We start from the raw sequence: 18,283 nt of genomic DNA, 5'->3' as shown, positions 1-18,283 counted from the left end.
AACAACACACAAAACCTTGCAAAACTTAGAAAAAAAAATGGCAGACTCAGCAGAACTTTGGCAAACTCAGTAACTGGGGAGGTTAGAAAATATCAGACTACTCTTAAAAATGGCCTAAGAGCAGTACAGTAATAAATAGATGGAGTTTCTTTAACAAGTGCTTACTGAAAACACAGATAAATTCAACTAAATAAGTAAATACAGCACATACATATTAAATACCACTGAAACAGGTAGAGCAAGTGCAAAAACCACACTTTCATCAGCTTTGTAGATCGAGATGGTTTTAGAAGCAATCTAAGACTTGCAACTGGAGGTGTCCAAGCCAGGCACAAAGAAGCTATGAATAAATTATCACAATCCCCAAAAATGTAATTCTTTTATACCAGAAGGATGAAAGACTTCAATAAAGTTAAGCCCTCAGGCCAATCAGATAAAAACACAATAAGCTATCAACCAGTAATTTCCAATGCAGATGGGTTGAAGTTAGCTCTCTGCTCCCACCAGAGTGCAAAAGAACCCTTTTAATGTAAAACAAACTGGCTTTGATCTCAAATGCAGTAACAAATGCTTTACAACAGAAATAAGAATTCCTGCAATATCAGGAAACCTTGGAAATAAGGAAACCAACTCTAAGAAATGTTCAGAACACACAAAAACTGTGCAAAACTTAGAAATATTTTGGAAAATTCAGGAGAACTTCAACAAGCTCAGAAACATCTTTTGCAGGAAAACAGAGGGTTAGGAAATCTCACACTACTGTCAAAAACAACCTAACAGCAGTAGACTAACAAACAGATTGGTTTTCTTTAACAACTACAGGCTGACAAACAGTGACAAATTTGACCAAATAAGTAAAAGCAGCACATAAGTATTAAATATCATTAAAACAGTTAATGCAGGAGCAAAAAATATAGTTATATCAGCTTTGTATATCCAGATGGTTTTAAAAGCAATCCAAGACTTCCAGTCACAAGTGTTCAAGCCAGGTACAAGGACGTTCCGAATAAATGAGCACAATCCCACAAAATGTAATTTTTTTTAAAACAGGAAGATGAAATACCTTTATAAAGTTAAACCTTCAGGCCAATCAAATAAAAACACAATAAGCTATTGACCATTAGTTACCACCTTGGATGCACTGAATTTAGGTCTCTGCTTCCACCAGAATGAAAAAGAACACTTTTATTGCAAATCAAATTGGGTTTGAGCTCAAGTGCAATAACAAATGCTTTAGTACAGAAGTAAGAATTCCTGCAATATCAGGAATCCTTGGAAATGAGGTAACTGACTCTGAGAAATGTTCAGAATACACAAAAACTTTGCAAAACTTAAAAATATTTTAGCAGACAAGGGGGAACTTTGTCAAGCTCAGAAACAGGTTTTGCAGTAACACTACTGTTAATAACCGAACAGTACAGTGACAAACAAATGCAGTTTCTTTAAAATGTGTAGCCTGAAAAAACAGTGATAAATTTGACCAAATAAGTAAATGCAGCACAAAAGTATTAAATATAACTGAAACAGTTAGAGCAAGAGTGAAACATATATCGGATTTATATTTCCAGATGATTTTATAAGCAATCAAAGGCTTGCAGTCACAGCTGTCCAAACCAGGCACAAACCTATGGATAAATGAGCACAATCCCACAAAATTTAATTCTTTTATACCAGCAGGATGAAAGAATTCTATAAGTTAAACCCTCAGGCCAATCAGAGAAAAACACAATAAGCTATCAACCAGTAGCTCCTACCTTGGATGGGTTTAATTTAGTTATCTGTTCTCTCCAGAGTGCAAACTAACTATTTTAAGGTAAAACAAACTGGCTTTTAGCTCAAGTGCAGTAACACATTTTTTGGAACAGAAATAAGAATTCCTGCAACATCAGGAATCCTTGAAAATAAGTTCACTAACCCTGAGAAATGTTCACAACAAACAAAAACTTTGCAAAACTTGGAAACTTTTTGGCAGATTCAGGAGAACGTTGGCAAACTCGCAAACAGCTATTGCAGTAAAACAGGAGGTTAGGAAATATCAGACTACTGATAAAATGTCCTAAGGCCAGTACAGTAACAAACAGAAGGAGTTATTTAACAAGTACAGGCTGAAAAAAAACTGGTAAATTTGACCAAATAAGGAAAGGCAGAACATAAGTGTTAAATACTCTGAAACACCGCAAGTGCAAAAAATACATTTATATCAGCTTTGTAGATCCAGATGGTTTTAGAAGCAATCCAAGACTTGCAGTCAGAGATGTCCAAGCCAGGCACCAGGAAGCTCTGAATAAATGAGCACAATCCCACAAACTGTAAATCTTTTATACCAGCAGGATGAAAGTCTTCTATAAAGTTAAATCCTCAGGCCAATCAGATAAAAACACAATAATATACCAACCAGTAGTTCCCCCCTTGGATGGGTTAAATTTAGCTCTCTGCATCCACAGGAGTGCAGGAAACCCTTCTAATGTAAAACAAACTGGCTCTGAGCTCAGGTATAAAAACAAATTCTTTAGAACAAAAGTGAGAAGTCATGCCATATCAGGAATCCTTGGAAATCAGTTCACTAACCATCATAAATGTTCAGAATACACAAACAATTGCAAAAAGTACAAATATTTTGGAAGACTAAGGAGAATTTTGACATTTGAATTTAGCTCTCTGCTCCCACCAGAGTGCGAAAGAACCCCTTTAATGTAAAACAAACTGGATTTAAACTCAGGTGTAGTAATAAATGATTTAGAACAGAAGCAATAATTCCTTCAATATCAAGAATCCTTGGAAATAAGCTTACTAACCATAAGAAATGATCACAACACACAAAACTTTGTAAAATTTAAAAATTATCTTAACAGACTAAAGAGAACTTTAGCAATCTCAGAAACAGCTTTTGCAGTAACAGAGAAGGTTAGAAAATATCAGACTACTGTTAAAAACAACCTAAGAAGAGTACAGTAACAAACAGATGGAGTTTCATTAACAAGTATAGGCTGAAATACAATTCAACCAAATAACTAAATGCAGCACAGAAGTGTTAAATGTCACTGAAATAGTTATATCAGCTTTGTATATGCATATGGTTTTAGAACCAATCCTAGACTTCCAGTCATGTATCCAAACCAGTCACAAGGAAGCTCTGAATAAATGAGCACAATCCCACAAAATGTAATTCTTTTAAAACAGCAGGATAGAAGACTTCTAAAAAGTTAAACCCTCAGGCCAATCAAATACAAACACAGTAAGCTACTGACCATTAGTTCTCACTTTGAATGGGTTGAATTTAGCTCTCTTCTCCCAACAGAGTGAAAAAAGAACCCTTTTAATGCACAACAAACTAACGATCCATCTGTGTTGTCGATCTTCATCCATTCTTGACTTGTGGGTTATGGTTTCTATCCTTGGAACCAATCCAGCTCTTAAATAGCTCACGTCAGCCAAAAATTTCTCAAGCTGTTAGTCTACCCACAATGCCCCTCTCCACATTACCTCAGATTGAGTTTGCTATCATACAGAAAACTTATGTTATAATATAAGATCATTTGTCCAAGGTATGCCTAACAGTAAGAACCCAGGACAGGATGTTGCTCCACCAGAAGTCTAAAGGAAGGGGCAGGCAGGAGGGATGCAAGAACAGATGATCAACAACACAGATGGAACGTTATGGTAAGACATAACTTCTTTATCTGATGTTATCAATCTTCATCTAGTCTTGATCTTTGGGATAGAGTCCCCAGCTACCTTAGATCCTGGGCGGCCCTATGGAAGAATATTCCTAAGAACTATAGAAACAAAGGAGGCTCTCTCCCTGGAGACCATATTCAATTTGTAATGAGTAATAAAGGTATGTGGATTAGCCCACATTGCAGCTGCACAAATTTCTGACATGAAAGCTTTGGAGTGAAAAAGAGCCAACATCACCATAGATATGGTAGAATGTGCCTTGACTGGCATAGGGAGCTTCATCTTAAGTTTTGTGTAAATGAAAGAAATGCAGTGCCTTAACCACTAGGACAGAGTCACCTTGGATACTAGTTTGCCTAAAGTTGCACTAGCAAAGGATACAAATAACTGGTCTGATTATCTAAATTGTTTAGTTCTATCAAGATAAAAACGTAATTGCCTGTGTACATCCAGAAGCTGCAGGCAGTACTCGCCTTTATCTAAAAAATTTGGAAAGAATACATGCAAGTCTATGGGCTGGTTGATATTGGTTTCTGATGTCACTTTAGGAAGGAAAGTAAAGTTCATTATGAGTGACACTTTGTATTTATGGAAAACTAAACATGGAGCTTTAGAGCATAAAGCATGTAATTCAGAGACTCGCCTCACCACAGTGACAGTTATGAGAAATTATGTCTTCCAAGAAAGGAATTTTACATCACAAGTCACTGAAGGTTCAAACAGAGGTGAAGAAAGTGACTGTAACACCAGAGTCAGGTCACATGGGGGAAGAGGGTCTTTGAAAGGGGGCTTCAAGAAGATTGTGCCCTTAAGAAAAACCTTACAAAGTATTTGAGAAATTAAGGGTTGATCCCTGATACCATTATGAAAATTTGAAATAGCTGCTAAGATAACCTTGATAGTAGAAGCAGAAGCTCCTTTACTAAAAATGGCAGCTAGAAATGCCAGAATTTTCTCTACTGGTGCTGAAAAGGGATCTAGACCATTGTCAGAGGCCCAAATAGAAAATCTCTTCCATTTACTAAGGTTGAGACTCCTGGTGGATGGTTTATGGGATGCCAACAGAATGTCATATGGGGAAGGAATACAATATGCCCAATGACTACCAGAATTGAAGAAACCAAGCAGTCAGCTTGGGAGACTGTAGATTGGGGTGCACTAGTCCCTGGAGGTGGGACAAGAGATCCGTAACTGGGTCCAGAGTCCATGGGTGGTGTAGTAGATGAGGCTAGAGGAAGGGAAACTGTATTTGTTGAGGCTGTAAGGAGCAATGAGGATCACTTTGCTTCTCAACTGAACTGCTTTCTTCAGAAAAAGAGGGATCAGAGGGAAGGGGGAAAGGCATAAAGGAGACCTGCAGGCCAATCGTGGAGAAGAGCATCCATGGGGGACTTCCACTGAGGGGAATTAGGGCAAAGTAGCTTTTGCACTTGTTGTTCAGGGGTGAGGCAAACAGGTCACAGCAAGGTTGGCCCTAGCAAAGAAAGATCTCCTTCGCTACTCTGGAGTTCAGAGACCACTTATGAAGCATGAGGATGCATCTGCTTAGTTTGTCCACAATTACATTTGAACTCCCCAGGATGTGCATTGTTATTAGAAAGCAGTTGGAAGTTGTAGCCCATTGTCACACTCAAAGGGATTCTCGACACAATGGGTAGGACTTGGTTCCCCCATTTGTTGATGTACCAGACTACCGACATGTTTTTCAACTGTACAGCTATCACCCTTTGAGATAAGGCAGAGTGAAATGCTTTCAGTGCCAGAAGCACTGCTCTTAACTCCAGAACATTGATCTGCAATTTGGCCTCAGAAGGGAACCAAGTGCCTTGAACTGTCTTCCTGAGATAAGGGAAGAAAGGGGTGGCCTAGAATAATCTTCTCTGAGTGCATCCACCAGGGTAGGTAGTTCTTGCACCGACTGGATATGAAAACTAAATGGTTCATGGGGTGGGTTAGAATACTCTGTTTGCAAGAAACCATTGGAGAAGTCTCATGTGAAATCTTGCCAATAGAACCAATGTGATTGCTGCTGCCATGGAACCCAATGCCTGCAGAATTAGATAAACAGGAATTTTGTTTGAGTGAAGAAGATGGAGAACCTGTGACTGAAGTTTCTGTAACTTGTGTAGTGGTAGCGATGTTATGCAAGAAACAGTGCTGAGGAGAGCTCTGATAAATTCCATGTCCTGAGAAGGGGTTAGCTGACATTTTTCAGGATTGACTGTGATGACCAACTCAAGGGTTAGTTTCAGAATGTAGTCCATAGTTTATATTAGTAGATGCCTGGTGAGAGAGGTGAGGAGTCAGTTGTCTAAATAAGGAAACACTTGGAATCCCTGCAGCCTCAGATGTGCTGTGACTGCTGCCATACATTTGGTGAACACCCTGGGGGCTGTGGTAAGGCCAAAGGGCAGCACTTTGAATTGCAAATGACTGGCTCCCATTCAGAAGTAGAGAAAATTTCTCAAGCATGTGTCCACCTTTATGTGGTAATACATGACCTGAAATTCAATAGAGCCCATCCAATCATCTTTCTCTCAGAAGGAGAGAATTGACAGAACAGTGACCATCCAGAACTTTGCTTTTTGATGAACTGGTTTAGAATACTGAGATCCAAAATTGGTCTCCAGTCCCCCCTTTTCTTTGGCACTAACAAGAATCTTGAGTAAAAAACAGATTTTAGTTTGTCTGGTGGGACTACTTGGATGACTCTTTTTTGTAGCAGCCTTTGTATTTCTATTGTTGCTTGAACTCTCTGACTGGGTGGAACATCGGCGAGTTTTGCAGGGGTTCTTGGAAAAAAGGTGAAGGGAATTAGATAACATCTGGAAATTATCCTTAGCACTCAGGCATCGGTTGTTCTATGTCGCCAGGCATTTGGGTGCAAGGAAAATCCTCCCCGACTGCTTCCACAGGTAAGCAATCAAGCCACCATTCAGGAGTGCTGATAGAGTTGACCAGAGAACGAATCCCTGGAACCCTGATTCTGTGGAACACACCTGCCTCTTGGACAGCATCTTCCACTATAACTCCCCCCACTGCTCTGAGGGAAGTCTGAGCCATGTGTGTCCTGAAAAGGCTTCTGGGTTTTCTTGAATCACATCTTACCACTCCTTTGATTCTTGGAATAGGATCATTGAGGAGTGGAAAAATGTATGCCCACAGCAGACAAAGTCTTTTCATCATTTTCACACCTGGACAGAGTTGCCTTTACTTTGGGACCAAACACAGAGGATCTGTCAAAGGGAGCAGTAACAAAGGAAGACTTGAATGGTTCCCCAAACTTTCACAGGTGCATCTAAGCATGTCTTTGGATAGCGACACCTGAAGCTGCTGACCTTGTTGCCCCTTTGGCATCATATGCAATGAGCCTCATGGACAAGTTTGAGATAGACTCCAGGGTAGCTAGCTGGAAGATCACTTTTTCCTGGACCCCCTCAGCAGCAGCTTGCACACTGCCAGGGTATCTGACAGCTCCTTGATCAGATCCCTTTGAAGCCTTGTGAAGTGTTCCAAAAAATTCAAGGGCCTGATGGAGAAGGTTGATGCAAAGACCTGCTTCCTAAATCTGTCCATCGCCTGGACTCCTGGTACAGGGCATGGACAATAGAACTTTCCTTGGCTAGTTCTTTTGAAGAGGTGGCTGCTACCACCATGGCATCTACTACTAGGCCCTTAGCCCAATGTGGTTGATCTTCTGGAGCAGTAAGGATTTTGTCAGGTCTCCGAGGGACTGGTTCCACAGAGTCAGGGGCCTTCCAAGCCCACTAAGCAATTAGTTTAATTAAATCATCAGTGAATGGGGTTACCCAGGAAATGGATGGGTGCACACCAAAGGCCTGTAAGTACACAGATTTCTCCAAAGATGGGTTTTTGGATTTCGAATCACCCCTCTGTTTTAGGATCTCCAGAATTTCTCCAAAAGAGACATCTTCCAGGGGTGACCATGGGGGAACCCTTCCCTTCATCAAAATTCGTGTCCTCTGTGACATATTCTTCAGGAGAATCAAAGTGTTTCCTCTTACACAATCTCTTCTAAGGGGCCTCCTTAGTGGGAACATTTGAAGAGGACTTGGAAGAGGGAGTGCCTTTAGAAGGCAATTCTTGCAAATGTGGTGTATGCTGTCCAGGGGTAGAGGTGGGGGCTGAACTGAAAAACTTGGGGTCACAGAGGAAGACTCTAATAATCCAGAAGCCACCTGAGATAATGCAGTGGCTGAAGCTCTTTCCATAGCCTGAAAGGCAAGGCCCACTGAGGAGGGATGGGAGCTTCAAACCAAGACAGACAAACTCAGAACCAGGGTCACACCCCACCCCAAGAGCCCCACCTAACAGACCAGAACTGAGGATGGGTCTCCTGTCAATGCAACCAAAAGGGATATGGTCAGTTGCATAGAAAAACATGGAGCTGGTTCAAATCCTCCAGGCCTGATGGTGAACATATAGTCCCGAGGACCCAACGGTATTGAGGGCACCGAGGAAGCCAGAGCTAGACTCAGTGCCAAAGACAGAACTGTTGTCTGTGCTGAAGCCATCAGTACCTGGGACATTAAAGTTGAGAGCTCTAAAGCCTGTGTTGAGGTTAGAGGAGAAGAATAAGTAGGGGTGGACAGAGAAAGATCCTCTGCACCTGAAGGGAGAAGGGCTTGAGAAGTGAACAGGAGACTCTGGGCTGTCAAGATCTGATTCACCACCCTAACAATATCAAGCTCAGAAAGACTTCTGGTGGAGACCATGGATAACCCAGACGGTGAGTCAAGTCTCTCCAGGAATGGACTACAAAGCTGACCATGGAACGGGTCCAAAGATGGAGAATAGATAGACCTAATTTCTGTAGATACCATTAATTTCAGCATCGTTTGCTGAACCATGGGAGAACTAGGCACAGAAATGATAGGAGTAACAGACAGCACCAACATTGCAGTCATGGTCAAGGTCAGAGCCATGGTAGTTAAACATGGAATAGTTGTCATAGCTGGTGTAGAAGGCACCAGTGAAGATTTTGGTGGCTGGAGATTTAGACTGCTCCGAGAGCCTAAGAACCTTAACCTTTGGTTCCAAAGATGAACCTTGGAAGCGTGTTTATATTTTTTAACAATTGGTTCTGATGGAGATGTCAGCATCGAATGAGAGGATTTTGATCCAGAGGCTGGTGGTGACTGGTCAGCCTTCTACAAGGCTTCTTCAAAAGGGGCTTTAAGGAGCCATTTGAGAATCAGTTTATTCTTTTTCTCTACCAAAGTTCTATTACTGAAACCCAGGCTGATGAATAGTCAATACGCAGATGGGGAACCCCCAAACAATACACACTGGATTCATGATTATCCAGGTTTGGCATTTTCCTGCTGCACTCTACATATTGCTTAAACACTATAGTAGATCTTTTTGTTTTTTCTGCCACATTCCTGACAAAACAAACAGGAAGGCAGAAAGAGAGAGAGAGAGAAGAAAGTTTTGAAAACAGGTCTTCACTCACAAAAAAAGGGAAAGAGGAAAAAATCTATTAACAATGGTAGACAGACTCCAACGGTAGAAAGAGAGAGAGTAAAGGGAAAAACTACCAGTGATGGTAGGGAAAGAATTTACCAATAGTACTAGAAAATTACACCACACTCGCTATGGGTAGACCAAGAATTAAAGGATAGAAAAGTTTTAGTTGAATAGAATGATAATAATATAAATAAGAATATACCTAGCTACAAGAGAGATGGCTGACACAGCCTGTCATAAGAGCGGCAAACAAGATCTGAGGTAATGTGGGGAGGGGAACTGTGGGTAGACTACCAGTTCAACAGATTTTTGGCCGAAGCAAGGTATATAACATCTGGTTCACTTCAGAAGATCGGAACCATAACCCACAAGTCAAGAATAGATGAAGATTGACAAGATCGGATCAAATGCTTTAGAAAAGAAATAAGATTTACTGCATTATCAAGAATCCTTGAAATAAGTTAACTAACCCTGAGAAATGTTCCCAACACACAAAAACATTGAAAAACTTATAAATAATTTGGCAGACTCAGGCGAACTTTGTCAAGCTCAGAAACAGCTTTTGCAGTAGCACAGGAGATTAGGAAATATCACACTACTGTGTACAGTACAGTAACAAACTGACAGAGTTTCTTTAACAAGTGCAGGCAGAAATACAGTGATAAATTTGACCAAATAACTAAATACAGCACAGAAGTGTTAAATATCACTGAAACAGTTACAGCAAGTACAAAAAAATATACTTATATCAGCTTTGCAAATACAGTGGTTTTAGAAGCAATGCAAGACTTGCAGTCAGAGATGTCCAAGCCAGGCATAAGGAAGCTATGAATAAGTGAGCAAAATCCTATAAAATGTAATTCTTTAATACCAGCAGGATGAAAGTCTTCTATAAAGTTAAACCCTCAGGCCAATCAGATAAAAACACAATAAGCTATTAACCAGTAGTGTCCACCTTGGATGGGTTGAATTTAGCTCTCTGCTCCCACAAGAGTGCAGAATAACCCTTCTAATGTAAAACAAACTGGCTCTAAGCTCAGGTGTAGAAACAAATGCTTTAGAACAGCACTAAGAATTTCTGCAATATCAGGAATCCTTGGTAATAAGTTCAATAGCCCTGAGAAATGTTCACAATACATAAAAACTTTGCAAAACTTAGAAATATTTTGACAGACAGGAGAAAGTTGGTAAACTCAGAAACAACTTTTCAGTAACAGGGCAGGTTAGGACATATCAGACTACTGTTTAAAACAACCTAACAGCAGTACAGTAACAAACAGATGGAGTTTCTGTAACAAGTGCAGGCTGAAACACAGTGACAAATTCGACCAAATAAGTAAATGCAGCACAGAAGTGTTAAATATCACTAAAACAGTTAGCGCAAGTATAAACAAATATATACTTATATCAGCTTTGTAGATCCACATGGTTTTAGAAGCAATACGAGACTTGCAGTCACATGTATCCAAACTCAACACAAGGAACCTCTGGAAAAAATAAGCACAATCCTACAAAACTTAATTTGTTTATACCAGCAGGATAAAAGACTCCTATAAATAGTTAAACCCTCAGTCTAATCAGAAAAGAACACAATAAGCTATTGACCAGTAGGTCTCACCTTGGATGGTTTGAATTTAGCTCTCTGCTCCCACCACAGTACAGTAGAACCATTTTAATGTAAAATAAAGTGGAGTGACTGTGAGCTCAAGTGCAGTAACAAGTGCTTTAGAACAGGAGTAAGAAATCTTGCAATATCACCATTCCTTGGCAATAGGTTCACTAACCCTGAGAAATGTTCACAACACACAAAACATTACAAAACTTAGAAAAATTTTGGCACACTCAGTAGAACTTTGGCAATTCAGAAACAGCTTTTGCAGTAACACAGGAGGCTATGAAAAATCAGACTACTGTTAAAAAACAACATAAGAGTAGTGCAGTAACAAACAGCTGGAGTTTCTTTAACAAGTGCAGGCTGAAAAACAATTCAACCATATAAGTAAATGCAGCACAGATGTGTTAACTATCACTGAAACAGTTGAAGCAAATGCAAACAAATACTTATACCATCTTTCTAGATCCAGATGGTTTTACAAGCAATCAAAGTCTTGCAGTTGAGTGCAAGCCAAACACAACGAAGCTCTGAATAAATGAGCACAATCCCACAAGAATATAAAACATTTATACCAGCAGGACAAAAGACTTCTATGAAGTTAAATCCTCATAACTGGCCAGCAGTTTACACCTTGGATGGGTTGAATTTACCTCTCTGCTCCCACCAGAGTGGAAAAGAACCCTTTTAATGTAAAACAAACTGGGGTTGATCGCAAGTGCAGTAACAAATTATTTACAACAGAAGGTAGATTTCCTACAATATCAGAAATCCTTAGAAATATGTTCACTGACCGAGAGAAATGTTCACAACACACAAAAACTTTGCAAAACCTAGAGAAATTCTGACAGAGTCAGGGAAAACTTTGGCAAACTCAAAAACAGCTATTTCAGTAACACAGGAGGTTAGAAAATATCAGACTACTGTTAAAAACAACCTAAGAACAGTACAGTAACAAACAGATGGAGACTCCTTAACAAGTGCAGGTTGAAAAACATTTCAACCAAATAAGTAAATGCAGCACCGACTTGTTTGTGAAACAGAGCAAATGCAAAAAATATATGTAGTTATATAAGCAATCAAACTCTTGCAGTCACAGGTGTGCAAGCCAGGCATGAGAAAGTTCTGAATAAATTAAAACAATCCCACAAAATCTAATTCTTTTATACCAGCAGGATGAAAGACTTCTATAAAGTTAACCCCCCAGCCCAATCAGATAAAAACACAATAAGGTATAGACCAGTAGTTCCCATCTTGGATAGACTGAATTTATTTCTCTGCTGTCACCAGCTTATAAAACACATCAGTGAAGACTTCGTAATTTGGGTTATGTGTGATTCTCAATCTTAGCAAACTCCATCACCACGCTTATTACTGACAGCTGAACTCTCCTGTTTTAATTTGACTTTGGTGGAGATTTATACAATTATTTATTATTAATTTTTAATTATTAATTGGTTGTTAGTTATTTTACCTCTGTGCGCAAAAGTTTTCTTTCAAATTAAAAGGTTCCACCCAAGAGGCAGCTCTGAAGAAACGTGAGCAAAAGCACTGCAGGCAAGCTATATTTATTAAGTTTTATAACATACAGAGATGTTTTTTAAGTGGGGTTGCTTTCCTTATTATTTAAATTCTCCGATTTATTTTTAAAAACTTTTATTTAACTGATAATCTGCTGTACACCAACAGGAACAGCATTTAGTTTCTATATAAAAAATAGCAATCACACATAACCCAAATTACGAAGTCCTTAGTAGTGTTTGTTATAAGACCCATAGCAGACCGGCATTTTAATTTTTCATTCGGTCAGATTTTACTTCTTGATTTCCTGAATACATTTTCTCAATCCAATTGCACAGACAATGGATAGTGTAGTATTTGTTTTAGACAAGTTAGCCTACATAGCTGATTAAATTGTTAACACCTCATGGCACAAATTTATCTATCTATGAAAACCATCAGACACATGGACCCCAATTACTATATCCTCATAGGTGCATTTATAAGTTTTTCAAAGTTCTTTCATTCAAGTTTTACTACTGAATTTCCTGGCTGGAAAGCAAACAGAAGCTGGAAGCAAGACAACCATTGAAATATTAAAACCTCCTATATTCTAATATATATTCTAGGGATATTTTTAAGTTTTTAACCAAGTACAATTATATGTTTATGTTTCTACAGAATTAAATAGAATGCTGATTTTTTCTTTGTTTTTGAAATATGTATAAACACAAGATTTATTTCTAGTTTCTTTTCATAAACACAGCACTTATCTGCTGATTTATATAAGTTTCACAAAATAAACATTTATTGTATTGCTACTAAGAAGTGAAGCTATTTTTAATTGCAACAAGAAGATTGCTATTTTGGTACAAAGAACATGAAGCTGGTTTTATTCACAAAAGTGAAGAAATTTTTATTGCAACAAGATTTTTTTGCTATTGTTTGGTATTTAATTTACAAATATTTATTACTACTACTGCTTGGTGTTTTAGCTTAACTTGAATAGCTCAAAAGACTATTCTTTCATATTTTTAATTGTTTTGACCTGAATAGTTGGACCCTGTCATTATCTGATTGTTTGAGCTAACTAAACTTCAGGGTGTTCACAGTGCTTCTTTTCTTAGAGTTTATGAAGATGGAAATTCCATAAAGCACCACTAAGCAGTCCAACAATCCAGCAGTCCTCAGCAGTCCAGGCAAGCAATTAACAATGGATTAGCCTAGATACAACCCCTGCAGAGCATATGATCAGGACATATAACTCTTCCAAATCTCTGCTGAGTAATCGTCAGATATTCACTACTAAGCTTCTATAATCCAAGTCAGGGAAGACAACCAATGGTATGTGCAAAAATATAAGTAGTTCCAAGTTTAGTAGTTCATGGGACATGAAAATCACTTTTACAATAACACCTGCAGCAACACTGTAAAACTCTGTGGAACACTCAAGTCCAAATGACAATTAGATTAAAAAGGCACATCAACTAAGCAGATAAGCACCCTGTGCTTAAAATAAGGAAGACAGTTATTTAACGTTAATGCAGTGTTGCAACAGTCCATATCACATGTGAACACATAGACTGAGAGAAAAAAGACACCACTATAATACTGTAAAATAAATGCAAAGGTAAAACACTTTCATACATCTACATCATTCTACTTCATTTGGACCTAACATAGACTATATACCGAAGCTGTTAATGAAAGATCAAGGTTCAGATGATGCAAATCTCCAGCAAGTTACAATGAGAAAAAGAAAACAGGTACTAAAGGGCAACTAACAGTGCCAGCAGCCAAGCATTGCCTCTGAACTTGAAGCATAACGTAAGTGTATATTATATTTAAATGCCAATGTAACTTTCCCTACAAATTTCAGTAGGAAATGGGGGCAGGGCCATGCTCACATGAAACAAATGTCACTTTCTCAGGGCATGATTGTTAATATCTTGCATATTGGTAAAGAAAAATCATGAAAATCTCTGGCTAAATACTTGGAAAAGCCACATAAAAATTCTATTGCAGGAGGGCAAATTCCTGTAGTCCCAGACCTAAGGGGCTATACCCCTCATACCAACCTACTTAATTATTCTCTCTCTCTCTCTCTCTCTGATGCTGCAGAGCCTTACAGCAGAGTACAATATCACTGTGAACTTCAGCAATGTATGCATCTCTCAACTGTGCAACCTCAGAGAGAGTATAATTAAGAATGGAGATGTGGGGCTGCAAGAGGCTTGGCCCCTTGAAAAAACATTAAATAATGATTTAGTCCTTGTCATTACCTCTAATATGACTAATATGACACTGGATCAATACTACAAAAACACAATATTTTGGAAACTGGCATTTCTGCCTCAATGCAGTGAAAATTGTTCCAGGGGATAATGGACTTATGGTGTGTTTCCCTAGAAAATATCAAACCACTTCAGCCGCATAGCTAAAAAGGCCAAATGGTCAGCAGTGGCAGAAAGTAACTTTTGAAAAAAGGTCAGTTAAGGGGTTATAAGTTAAGCCTTGCAACAGATTATTTTCCATTATACTTTTTTTATGAATGATTATGTTCATGTCCAAAACTAAATAAAATAATGCTTGATTTTCAAAAGGCTTTCTCTTATTCTGTTGCTGAGGGTCACAAGACCTGTTTTGTCATTTGTAACAGGCAGGCTGCAAAATGACTATTCATTTGCTTTAGCTGTAGAACAATGTTTTATACTGTCTTACCATGCACACTAACCTGACTAGAAGTATCTTGAAGTTTGGTCAACCCATTCTCTAATCTGTCCATCTTTGCAAGGAGTTCTTTTCTTTTGCGAGACAGCAGGTTCTGATACAGCTTAATTTGTTCCAAGAAAGTTTTAGGTGTTGTATAATTATAGCGCCTCTCAGAAGAAAGATAAGCCTTAGAAATATCATTGACTGTTTTGTGGACATAAGCCATAAATTGACTGATGGAATTCTTTACACCAGGCTGAAATGCAAAAAATAGAATTTCTTTAATAGCTGAATACAAATTAGATAAAAAGGAAAAAGAAAATGTCACTTACACTAATTTTGTTTCAGGGATCTTTTGATGTACTTGCCATCAGTTAATGAAGCACAGCAGAATTAAAATTTCAAAGGTCAGTATAATAAAATAACAACAAGGACATTTAATCTAGTGAGGGACTGTAGTCTTGCAAGTCTAACTCTTTTCTTCAGCTCAAAAATATATTTTATTTCCTTCCTATAAATCTGACCTTTGGTCCCTCCTGAACTCTGACCCATTTATTCCACCCAAAAATCATCTTGTATGTCTTCCCTTTTCAAGGTAGAAACGGGGTTATCAACTGGTGCTCAACGTGGATACTTCTTGAAGCATAAGATTCTGCAAGGCATAACATACCCACAATCAATGCAAAAGAACTGCTTTCACATTATCGCCAAAATAAAGGCTTGCTGTTAATAAGATTTTTATTGTTTCTGTTACTTTATATCATGATAATGTGTTTCACATAAAGTATCAATTTGTTTCTACAACACTTAGAGGATGTTTGAAAATATATCAGGACATTTGTCATTTTACATGTTGTCTCAGAAAACAAAAGCAACTGCCTAAATTAGAACTGTTTTGCGAGAAGAAAGACAGTTGTTAACCCAAGAGAACCCTTCTCTCTAACATCATCTTATTTCCAGGCGATAAGCTGAAAAGCTGATTGTCAGCTGGCTGTCATATATACAACTGTCAAACACTTTTTATATGGGATGAATGTACCTACTCATTGCAAATTTAGGCAATAGCACACAGTGCAAGCTATGCTGGTCTTTATATACACCCTGTTTGCTTCTTCCTTATCTGCACTTGCTCCATATTGCAGCCTGTTTCCCCAGCCAATACCAGCAGTACTCAGAATTTATGAGCTAACTCACACCCCTCCCTCCTCCAAGATGAGTGAACTGTCATGGCTGCTCATTCCAACTTCCATCATCTAGCTCCTACAAGTCCCACTCGTGCTACTGTAATTTCTGCCTTTTGTGACTGTGTCAGGCCTCCAGCTGCACAGCAGAGAGCTGGCCAAACAGTAATAAGCTTTGTTTCCAGTTCAATGCAGCAATAGAGTTGGCGAAATACAAAGAGGTTTTATGCATATTAATACACACATACACACACACACACACACACACACACACACACACACACACACACACACACACACACACACACACACACTGTATCAATTAATAGGTCTTTCACACATATTCTTTAATAGCTGAAATGATAATTTAGATAAAATGAAAGAAGAAAATGTTAATTAACGCAGTAATTTTTGCTTCATAAATCTCTTGATGTGCTTTTCACCAGCAGTATATCTCATCTGAAGGCTGTCTCACACAGAAAATTTGCACAAAAAAATGAAACTCACTTAGAAAGTCAAAATGAATTAGAGAATTATAGACTGATGTCTTTGGGAGAAAATGAGATTCTTTAACAGTCACTTATTAAGTATGCAGTAGAAGCCTGCACAAAAACATAATAAATGTAATGAACAAAAAAGCTATTTTATGTTTTCTCAGAAAATTGACATCTTTTTAAAACTATATTACAAAACAGTGAATGTGATTGTTGGTACTAAGAAGTTTTCTACTCTAATGTCAGGACTTTTTCATTTTCTTAGACAGCAACAAGCTGCCTAATGGCATGGCAGAGATAAGCAAATCAAACACACTTGGAGAAAATATTCTGGATGCATTGCTCTACATTTCATTGAGAACAAAGTAGAAGTCATTAAATTCAGTTTTGAATTCCACAACTGTCTGTTATAACTAAGATACAATAAAACAGCAGGTCAAGAAAAACAGCTAAACGTGTCTCAGAAAGTCCAAATGCAGCAACAAGCATAAACCATATATTTATTAAAAATGTAAAGCTTTCGAGTCAAACACTCTTTGTCAATACATAAAAACTTGGTTTGAACCATTCTTTGAATAATCAATGCCAGCCAATCATAACAAAGAATGAATTAAACAATAAAAAAACTTGCTATAACACTTATCAGGTCTAAAAGGAGTAGCACAGTTAGACATAAAAGTTATTTCAGTTTAAAACATATTACAACACTCATCAGGTCTAAAAAATAGCACAATTAAACATAAAAATATTTCAGCTTTAAAACAGGTATAATACTATTAACTTTATTGAGGCCTGGTGGCATATCAGCTCTAAAATAATGTATCCACTTGTATTCAGCCCTTTCAGTTTTATTGACAATATCACCCCCTCTTTCATTTAAAAAGATCTTTTGTAGTACCCTAAACGTAAATGCATGGTCACTTCCACTATCCGTAATATGTTTACATAATGCATTGGTCTCCACCCCCCTGAGAAGTTCTGAGATGTGTGAAGATATCCTTTCTTTTAATCTACAGTTGTGTTTTTGTTTAATGATACTATATATCATCAGATCTTAGGTGTGGCAATGAGGACACCGGTGGCTAACAGCTATGCTAACCTTGTATTAGCTAGGTGGGAAGAACTTTATATCTTTATTTTTTTTTTTTATTTATTTTACATTTGTTAACTGGGGGTGTCTGACTGAGCTGAAAAGACCCTTTTTCAGCAGAGGCCCAGGGAGAAAAGCTCCACAAAGAAAAATTACAGACACATTTAGTTATTTAGACATGATCAGTATACACACAAATTACAGGAGACATGTTTTTGCAGTGGTATGCGGCACATAAACAGTTACAGTGGAGAGAACAAACAAAAAATATTAATTTTAAAAATAAAGGTAATAGATTTGTGGTGTACAGCTGAAATTTGGAACATAGGTAGAATATATACATAGTACACAGGTACAGTACATACATTGTAGATTAGCCAGTGTTTGTGAGTAAGAGTGAAAACTATTATCAAGTGCTCTAGATTTTGTATGTATGTGTTATCCGCTTTCACTAGCCTGGGGAGAAATCATGGCACTGCCAACTTTCCTTGAGATGTTGCCTGATGAGGTCTTTAAAGGAGGCTTT

The 18,283-nt window shown here is 38.1% G+C and overlaps 1 protein-coding gene across 1 annotated transcript in view; it reads right to left on the bottom strand.

The window, feature by feature from the left end:
* Positions 1-18,283, bottom strand: part of LOC122800226 (dynein axonemal heavy chain 17-like) — a 17,083,451-nt gene that overhangs the window by 4,006,135 nt on the left and 13,059,033 nt on the right. Inside the window, exon 58 of the mRNA XM_044069720.1 lies at positions 15,015-15,248. Within this exon, the coding sequence (XP_043925655.1) occupies positions 15,015-15,248 (234 nt within the window). The remainder of the gene's footprint in view (positions 1-15,014; positions 15,249-18,283) is intronic.

Source organism: Protopterus annectens, chromosome 4.part0, assembly GCF_019279795.1.
Source record: "Protopterus annectens isolate FY-2018-M chromosome 4.part0, PAN1.0, whole genome shotgun sequence".
NCBI lineage: Eukaryota > Metazoa > Chordata > Ceratodontiformes > Protopteridae > Protopterus > Protopterus annectens.
The sequence above is the reverse complement of the archived record's forward strand: the minus strand, read 5'-3'. Positions and strand labels throughout refer to the sequence as shown.